General features: G+C 39.5%; 1 protein-coding gene across 2 annotated transcripts in view; it reads right to left on the bottom strand.

Annotated features, from left to right (window-relative positions):
• LOC106872670 (uncharacterized) overlaps positions 1-10,000 on the bottom strand; it is a 64,390-nt gene that overhangs the window by 32,414 nt on the left and 21,976 nt on the right. For both annotated transcript variants that reach the window (XR_008266538.2, XM_014919779.3), the window contains exon 8: positions 6,364-6,413. Coding sequence is in view for 1 of the 2 variants with exons in the window: in XM_014919779.3 (XP_014775265.2) it covers positions 6,364-6,413 (50 nt within the window). In the remaining variant the exon portion in view is untranslated. The remainder of the gene's footprint in view (positions 1-6,363; positions 6,414-10,000) is intronic.

Below are 10,000 nucleotides of genomic sequence, written 5' to 3'. Positions count from 1 at the left end.
ACAGATAATGACATAATTACCTCGTGCTACGGATGAAAGCAAAGCAACAGTTAAGGAGTGGCATATTTTACCACGACAGACACGTACACAGCATCGAATACCACGATGTGAGTGAAAGCTGCTCTCACTGTATTGTCCGGTGTCTGGTAATCCCTTCGATACCGACATCAAACCAAAAAAAGAATCCTGACCACAGAGTGTGGGTAATTATGTCAAATGTCACTGGCAATGTGCATTCAGCTGATTGCAACTGTTAAAGCAAGTCACTGAGCATGCGTACATGTCGTACAGGAGAGTTCCAATCAGGGGTGGATAACACCTTATAGGAAAGCCCTATATCCTCAGGCCGACCAAAGCCTTCTGAGTAAAGTTGGTAGACGGAGTATATATATATATATATATATATATATATATATCTATATCTATATATATATATATATATATATATATAGTGAGAATTTACAAAAAAATAAAAGACAAAGACGGGTGTGTAAACAACAAACAGATGTATTAGTTTAATGCTCGGAAAGTGAGAAAATCTTTAACATTTCAAGCCTATGCTCTCCGACAGAAAGGAACACAGAAATAAACAAGGAGAGAAAAGATAAGAGGCCTTAGTGCCTCAATTTGAATTTGTATTTTTCTTGGTAAGAGGCTCAGTGCCTCAATTTGCATCCATTCTTTGAACTGAGGTAGGAGGTTCAATGCCTCACTTTGTTTTGTTGCAAAAAAAAGAGAATAATGTTTCCAAGAATGCAACAATCAGCAGGCGTTGTTTGCTTCTCCCACCAACCATTTTTTTCATTATCATTGTGTCTTTGTCGAGCCTGCAGCTGCATAGCCAATTTTATGAAATAAAGTAGCTTGCTTACCAACCACATGGTTCCAGATTCAGTTCCACTGCGTGGCACCTTGGGCAAGTGTCTTCAGCTATAGCCTTGGGCCAGCCAAAGGAAACATATATATCTATGCGTGTGTGTGTGTGTGTGTGCGTGCGTGCGTGCGTGTGTGTTTGTCCCTCCACCATTGCTTGACAACTGATGTTGGTGTTTAAGTCCCCGCAACTTAGCGGTTCGGCAAAAGTAACCGATAGAATAAGTACTAGGCTTACAAAGAATAAGTCCTGGGGTCGATTTGCTCGACTAAAGGCAGTGCTCCAGCATGGCTGCAGTCAAATAAGTAAAACAAATAAAAGAATATATGTGTGTGTGTGTGTGTGTACTGTATATATGTTGTATGGAAACGTGTAGTGATTATTAAATAACTGTCTAACCATACTTCTTCTAATCTTATTTAATTATATATGTATGTATGTATGTATGTATGTATGTATGTATGTGTGTATGTATGTCTTTGTGTCTGTGTTTATCCCTCACCATCAACTTTGGTGTTTACCTTCCTATAACTTAGCGGTTTGGCAAAAGATATCGATAAAATAAATACTAGGCTTTAACAATAAAACAACTACTGGGGTCAGTTCATTCGACTAAAAACTCTGCAATGCGGTGCCCCAGCATGGCCACAGTTAAATGACTGAAACAAGTAAACGATAAAAAATTATCCATGTCTAAATCTATGTATCTTCTATATACTTATAAAAAGCAAGTTTGTTTGAAGATTAATCATTAATTTCACCAAATAAAATTGGCAATAAGTTAGTTTTGTGTGTGTGTGTGTGTGTGTGTGTGTGTGTGTGTGTGTGTGTGTGTGTGTGTGTGTGTGTGTGTGTGTGTGTGTGTGTGTGTGTTTATAAGTGATCTTACCCCCATCATGCTTGCTGTGGACTGCCCCACCCACCGAAAACGGGTTTGGAGGTTGAGGGTAAATTTATAATTTACCTTTATAATTCGAAGTTGAATACTGTAAAAATAATTAATGGACAGCCAGAGCCTTATATCTTGTCAGTTAAGCTGCGAAAACAAGACTAAAATAACAAACGGAATGGGAATGAGTGACAGTTAGAAACGCTAAATGTAGACGAACTGTAATGAAAGAGTTTGTTCTGAATCAAAATAACACTGCAAATTTTTTAGCATAAATCGAATTTAGTTTATCAATTCCATACACACACAAACACACACACACCACACGTATATAAATATATAAATGAAATTAAATATTAACCTCGTTTGCTTTCAAAATATTATTTTCTTCTCCAACTATAACATATTTTGTAGATTACATTGATCTCCAAAATGTAAACAAATACGTGCGGACGCGCACGTACGCATATGTGTATGTATATACATATGCGTGCGTGTATATAAATGTGTATGTGTATTTATGAGTGCATACACACACACATACACAGACGTAAATATGCATATACAGCATTTTAACGTGTATAAGGAAACCCCTAATTTGGGGGGCTTAAAATTTGGAAAAAAAAGTTTTTGTAAGGGATTATAATACTATCCATGTCTAAAAAAAAAACTCCCATATTTTTTAAACCTAATTTTTGATAGAAAAGTATTCCTTACACGGTATGTATGAGTGAGACAAATATATATGCATGTGTGTGTGTGTGTGTGTGTATGTATATATGTCTGTGTGCATATACATATATATGGATGTGTAAATATATATATATATATATATATATATATATATATATATATATAAATATATATATAGGGAGAAATCACAAAAAAACAACAGATAAAGACAGGTGGTGTAGAAAAAACAGATGTATTAGTATAAGTGTCTCTCTCTCTCCCTCTCTCTCTCTCTCTCTCTCTATATATATATATATAGAGAGAGAGAGAGAGAGAGACAGAGACAGAGTGCATGTATATATATGTATATATATATATATATATATATATATATATATATATATATATATATATATATATATATACGTGTGTGTGTGTGTGTGTGTGTGTGTGTGTGTGTGTGAGCGGAATTCTAGTTTAAGAACCCTATAAAACGTTTTGGCTTTTTTGAATTTTTTGCAAATTCATGTTCTACACACGGGAATTCATGGGAGTAGGCAAAACAATTTCTGTGTTTGTGTGTGTGATTTAAGGACGACTTGGCTGTTGCTTTTAGCACATTTCACGACTATCTAATAGCCTGCTCGTCACTGGCAGATATTGATGTTTTTCAATATTTTTTCTCCCTATAAGGCGGCGAGCTGGCAGAAACGTTAGCACGCCGGGCGAAATGCTTGGCGGTATTTCGTCTGCCGTTATGTTCTGAGTTCAAATTCTGCCGAGGTCGACTTTACCTTTCATCTTTTCGGGATCGATAAATTAAGTACCAGTTATGCACTGGAGTCGATGCAATCGACTTAATCTCTTTGTTCGTCCTTGTTTGTCCCCTCTATGTTTAGCCCCTTGTGGGCAATAAAGAAATAAGAATTGTTAGCACGCCGGGCGAAATGCTTGGCGGTATTTCGTCTGCCGTTATGTTCTGAGTTCAAATTCTGCCGAGGTCGACTTTACCTTTCATCTTTTCGGGATCGATAAATTAAGTACCAGTTATGCACTGGAGTCGATGCAATCGACTTAATCTCTTTGTTCGTCCTTGTTTGTCCCCTCTATGTTTAGCCCCTTGTGGGCAATAAAGAAATAAGAATTGTTAGCACGCCGGGCGAAATGCTTGGCGGTATTTCGTCTGCCGTTACGTTCTGAGTTCTGAGTTCAAATTCTGCCAAGGTCGAGGACGATAGAATAAGTACCAGTTACGCACTGCAGTTGATGTAATCGAACTTAATCCCTCTGTCTGTCCTTGTTTGTCCCCTCTATGTTTAGCCCCTTGTGGATTATAAAGAAATAAATATTTTCTCCCTATAAGGCAGCAAGCTGGCAGCTCCCCCAAAATTTCGAGCTTTGTGCCTCGAGTTTCAGTAATTTGACTACCGCCATGCTGGGGCACCACCTTGAAGGGTTTGCGGGAACGTAAACATCCCAACACCGGTTGTCAAACAGTGGCGGGGGAGACAAACATAGACAGCTAAACACATAGATATCTATACATGTATGTGTATTCTGCCTACCAAATCCACTCACAAGATTTTGGTCAGCCTGAAGCTATAGCAGAAGACACTTGCCCACAGTGCCACGCAGTGGGATTGAACCCGGGGCGAAAGTAAAGAATACGTACACTCGATGTTTAGGGTTAGGATTAGGGTTTTTGTTACGCCGAAAACGGGTGGTATACGTATTCTTTACCTCCGCCGGATTTTCTCCGTTTAGATAAGATTTTTCTAATTTTTGTTTTGTTTTTTTTTTTGTTTTTTTTGCACTACACACTTATAAATCATGGAGGAAGTCCTTTCGGTAAAAACAAAAGAAAAAAGAAAATATATTTTCAGATGAAACGGTGTGTGATTTAAAGGAGATTTGGCTGTTATTTCTAGCATAATCCACGATCACCTTCCTTCGTTTCTTTTTCACTCTTACATGTATTGATGTTTTTCAATACTCCCCCCCCCTCCACAAAAAAAAAGAAACATATTTTAGGGAATGATGATACGAAAGGTTCACACGAGTAGTCCATTGACGGGATTTAAGCTACAAAAACAAAATTGTAATTTAAATTTTTCACAACACGCTGCCTCAAACCAAGTAAAGCCGTATGTAGTGGGGTGTAAGAAAAATAAACATTTGCTAACAGATAAGCTTACCATTAAAACAAATTATGAGTACTGTTTTGTTATCTCACCCCCATTAAAAAATTGGGTTATCTCCCCCGTTTTATGAAGAATATCGGTACCCTTGGTTATCTCCCCCAACTAAAAAGATTGTTTAACCCTCAATAAAACAAAGAAAAACAATGAAAAATTAATAAACATGAAAACGGAAAAAATAAAAAGGAAAACTGAAAAGATTAAGCATCTTATTGAACCTAATAACATTTTTATAACAAATGATACCATGCCTCATTTAGGTGCCCAAACATCAAAAATCTCAGCAATGGCCTCCTTTATATTTTAAATAGGGTGGAGGATGTGAAGGCGCATGGCTCAGTGGTTAGAGTGTCGAGCTTACGCTTGCGAGGTTGTGAGTTCGAATTCCTGACCAGGCTGTGTGTTGTGTTCTTGAGCAGGATACTGTATTTTACGTTGCTCCAGTTTGCTCAGCTGTAAAAATGAGTTGTGACATCACTGGTGCCAAGCTGGATTGGCCCCTTTGCCTTTCCCTTGGATAACACTGGTGGCATGGAGAGGGGAGTCTGGTATGCCTGGGTGACTGCTGGTCTTCCATAAACAACTTTGCTCGGACTTGTGCCTCAGAGGGTAACTTTCTAGGTTCAATCCCCTGATTAGTCATGATCGAAGGAGGTTTCAGAAGGATCGCATAGGGATTGAAGAACTCATAAATTTTCCAAGTTTTTTTGTTTTTTTAATAACATATATACGATTATGAGGAGAAAAATATTCTTTTCTTCTCGAAGTACAAGGCTCGAAATTTTTGGGGAGGAGGCCTGTCGATTAGATCGACTCCAGTATGCAACTGGTATTTAATTCATTGACTCCAAAGGGATGAAAGGCAAAGTCGACCCCAGCAGAATTTGAACCCGGAACGTAAAGACAGACGAAATACTGCTAAGTATTTCGTCCGGATGAGAAGAAAAAATATTGAAAAACATCAATACATGTCAGAGTGAGAAAGAAAAGAGGAAGGTGGTTGAGGGATGTGCTAGAAGCAACAGCCAAATTTCCTTTAAATTACACACCTTTTATTCTAAAAATATTTTTAAAAATTACTATTATTATTTTTTTTTTTTTTACAAAAGGGCTTCTCCCATGGATTTTAAGTGTGTTGTTCAACAGAAAAATTGGCCAAAATTGGTCAAAAGTGAGGGTAAGGGGAAATGAAAGAAAAATCATAAATTTTCAAAGATTTTTTTCATACAAAGATGCCCCCTCCAGCATCATTTCCAAGGCTGCTGTGAAAACAAAAATTGGAAAAATTCCTGTCAAAATGAAGAAAATCCAACTTTTATTGGTGCCCTGGTTTGAAATTCCACCTAAGAAAATATGTGTGTGTGTGTGTGTTTGTGACTCCCTGTTTTGATATCATTTGTTAAGGTTATCTTTCTTTTTTCTAATCTTTTACTTGTTTCCGTCATTTGACTGCAGCCATGCTGGAGCACCACCTTTAGTTGAATAAATTGACCCCAGGACTTATTCTTTGTAAGCCTAGTACTTATTCTATCAATCTCTCTTTGCTGAAATTTTGACAGATTTAGTAAAATAATGAACAACATCATTCATTTTTTGTCAGCATTTTTTTAACAAAATCTGATGTGAGATTTTAACGTGAATAAGAGCAGTTTACACATATTTTGTATCAGAGAAGTAGATGGGGTTGCAGGTGGGGTCAGGGCAAAAAACGGTTGGAATAAATAACTCACCTTTGTCAGTGCTTTCTGCAGAAACTTCTCTACTCTCTCTGTCTACGGCGCTATAGGATAAAATGAAGATGGTAATTACACAAGAGATGTTCTGTGGTGTCAGTAAATCCTACAGGAGCCAGTCAGGCGGTACTGGCAACGGCCACGCTCAAAATGGTGCATCCCATGTGCCACCCGCACAAGAACCAGTCCAGGGGCACTGGCAACGATCTTACTTGGCTTGCCGGGTCTTCTCACGCACAGCACATTTCCAAAGGTCTCAGTCAGTAGTCATCGCCTCGGTGAGGCCCAATGTACGAAGGTCTTGCCTCACCACCTCAGCCCAGGTCTTCCTGGGCCTACCTCTTCCACGGGTTCCCTCAACTGTTAGGGTCTGGCACTTTTTCACGCAGCTATCCTCATCCATTCTCACTACATGTCCATACCAGCGCAACCGTCTCTCTTGCACGCCACAACTGATGCTTCTAATGTTCAGCTTTTCTCTCAAGATACTTACACTCTGACGGGTATTCACATTGACATTACACATCCAACGGAGCATACTGGCTTCATTCCTTGCGAGCTTACGTATGTCCTCAGCAGTTACAGCCCATGTTTCACTGCCATGTAGCATGGTTGTTCGTACGCATGCGTCATACAGTCTGCCTTTTACTCTGAGTGAGAGTCCCTTTGTCGCCAGCAGGGGTAAGAGCTCTCTAAACTTTGCCCAGGCTATTCTTATTCTAGCAGCTACACTTTCAGCGCACCCACCCCCACTACTAACTTGGTCGCCCAGATAGCGGAAGCTATCGACTACCTCTAGTTTTTCACCCTGGAATGAGATAGAAGTTGTTTCCTGTTTGTTTACAGTCTTTATTGCACCTGAACATCTGCCACAAACAAAAACTAACTTGCTAGTTAACCTGCCTTTGATGTTGCTGCACCTCTTATGTGTCCATAGCTTGCACCGGGTACATCTTATAGAGTTACTACCTACTCCTTTTCTACATACTGAGCAGGGCCATCTACCTGAAGGGGTTTGTGTTTTATCTACCGTCCTACTTATTAGGATTTTGGTTTTAGCTAGGTTGACTCTAAGGCCCTTCAATTCTAGACCTTGCTTCCACACCTGAAACTTCTCCTCTAGTTCTGATAGTGACTCCGCAATTAGGGCAAGGTCATCAGCATAGAGGAGCTCCCAGGGGCAACCTGTCTTGAACTCCTCTGTGATTGCCTGGAGGACTATGATAAATAAGAGGGGGCTGAGGACGGAACCTTGGTGGACCCCTACCTCTACCCAGAATTCATTGCTGTACTCATTTCCAACCCTCACCTTACTGGCAGCATCTCTGTACATGGCTCGCACAGCTCTCACTAACCATTCTTCTATCCCAAGTTTCCTCATTGACCACCAGATAAGGGATCGGGGGACCCTGTCAAAGGCTTTCTCCATGTCAACGAAAGCCAGGTACAGAGGTTTATCCTTAGCTAGGTATTTCTCCTGCAACTGTCTCACTAGAAATAAGGCATCAATAGTGCTTTTACCTGGCACGAACCCAAACTGCATCTCATCTAAATTGATTCGCTCCCTAATTAGTTGGGCTATGACCCTCTCTGTAACTTTCATAACCTGATCTAACAGCTTGATGCCTCTGTAATTATTTGTATCTAAAGCGTCACCTTTACCTTTGTAGCAGTTGACTATGATGCTGCTACACCAGTCATTGGGTATGACTCCTTTGTGTATCACCTGGTTCGTAATATGGGTGACTAGGCTATAGCCAACACTGCCAGATATTTTGAGCATCTCTGCAGTGATTCCTGATGGGCCGGGGGCTTTCCCGGTCTTCATACTCTTAATTGCTTTATCTACCCTGGTACTATCAACTCGGATAGCTGGTCCCTCTATTGGGTCGACATACGGCAGGCTCTCTTTCTCCCATTCATTCTCTTTATTAAGCAATCTATCGTAGTGGCATCTCCAGACCTCTTTCTTTGCATCCTCATTTAATGCAAGCGTACCATCATCCATGCGAACACATTTCTCTCCTACAACATCACTATTCTCTCTCCTACACTGTCTTGCAACACAAAATACCTCGAGTCTTTGGTCCTCACGGCACAGAACATTGGCAAATCTTTCCTTATCTGCTTCCCCTCTGGCTAAATAAACCTGTCGCCTAGCCTCCCTTCTGGCACATTGGTACAATTCCCTGCTACCACCGTTCTTCCAGTCCTTCCAAGCCTGTTTCTTTTGTCTAATAGCCCTGTCTACCTCCTTGTTCCACCACCACGTTACTCTGGGTCGGGAGGGGACCTTACACCACCCACAAATCTGGTCGGTGGCTTTCAACAGGTTGTCCCGCAGAAATCTCCAATTGTCTTCCACGTTGTATGATGCTATATCCCCTTCTATTTCGTTAAATGCTTCAAGTAACTTGTCTCTAAGTCTCTGTCCGTTTGCAGGGTCTTTAAGCTTCCACACCCTTCTCCTCCAAGCCTGTCTAATTCTGGGCACCCATTTTGCCTTGATCCCAAAGTCGCTAACTACTAATCTATGTTGTGGGGTACATTCTTCGCCAGGGTAGGTTTTGGCATTTATAAGCCGCCCTCTTTCCCTATTTCTGGCGAGGATGTAGTCGATTTGGCATATATATATATATATATATATATATATATATATATATATATATATATACATATATATATATATATATATATACATACATACATACATACATGCATATATATATATATATATATTGTTATCATTGTTTAACGTCTGCTTTCCATGCTAGCATGGGTTGGATGATTTGACTGAGTTTATATATATATATATATATATATATATATATATATATACTAGACTATCCATGACCTATTGAGTTACCAGAAAACTTTGAGTTTCCCAGCAAAAGAGTTTTGGTTTGTGGGTTTTTTTTCTTTTCCTGGTTATATGCTTTCAAATGAATGTGGCACCAAAATCATGCATAAACAGCTCCTTTCCCAGAAAAGGAAAGATTTGACTGCTATTTATTGCATGCTGTGCTACCATGTAACAGGTATTTTGGGTCCTTTATGTGATAGCTGTTATGTGATAGCAGGGCGTGCTAGAAATAACAGCCAAATCTTTGGAGGTCAGATACGATGAATGCACTCACAAAAAAAAACCTAAGGCAAAAAAACTATTTCACATTGAGGTTACAAACAGGTCTATATGAAATATTTACTGCATTTTTGAAGTAATTTTCACTTTAAAATATTTTTTAAATATGCCAAAAAAATGTTTGTAATGGTGTCAAATCACAATCCCCTTCAGGTATATGGCCTTGCTCGATCTGTAGAAAAGGTGTGGGTAGAAAAGGTATGGGTAGAAACGCCATATGATGTACTTGGTGTAAGCTATGGACACATAAAAGGTGCAGCAATATCAAAGGAAAGTTAACAGGCGCAAGAGTGGCAGTGTGGTAAGTAGCTTGCTTACCAACCACATGGTTCCGGGTTTAGTCCCGCTGCGTGACACCTTGGGCAAGTGTCTTCTACTATAGCCTCGGGCCGACCAAAGTCTTGTGAGTGGATTTGGTAGAGGGAAACTGAAAGAAGCCCGACGTATATATGTATATATATATATATATATATGTATGTGTGTGTGTGTGTC

The sequence above is a fragment of the Octopus bimaculoides genome, chromosome 22, assembly GCF_046866305.1.
Source record: "Octopus bimaculoides isolate indiv1 chromosome 22, ASM4686630v1, whole genome shotgun sequence".
In the NCBI taxonomy this organism is placed as follows: domain Eukaryota; kingdom Metazoa; phylum Mollusca; class Cephalopoda; order Octopoda; family Octopodidae; genus Octopus; species Octopus bimaculoides.
This window is presented reverse-complemented; position numbering and strand designations above follow the sequence as displayed.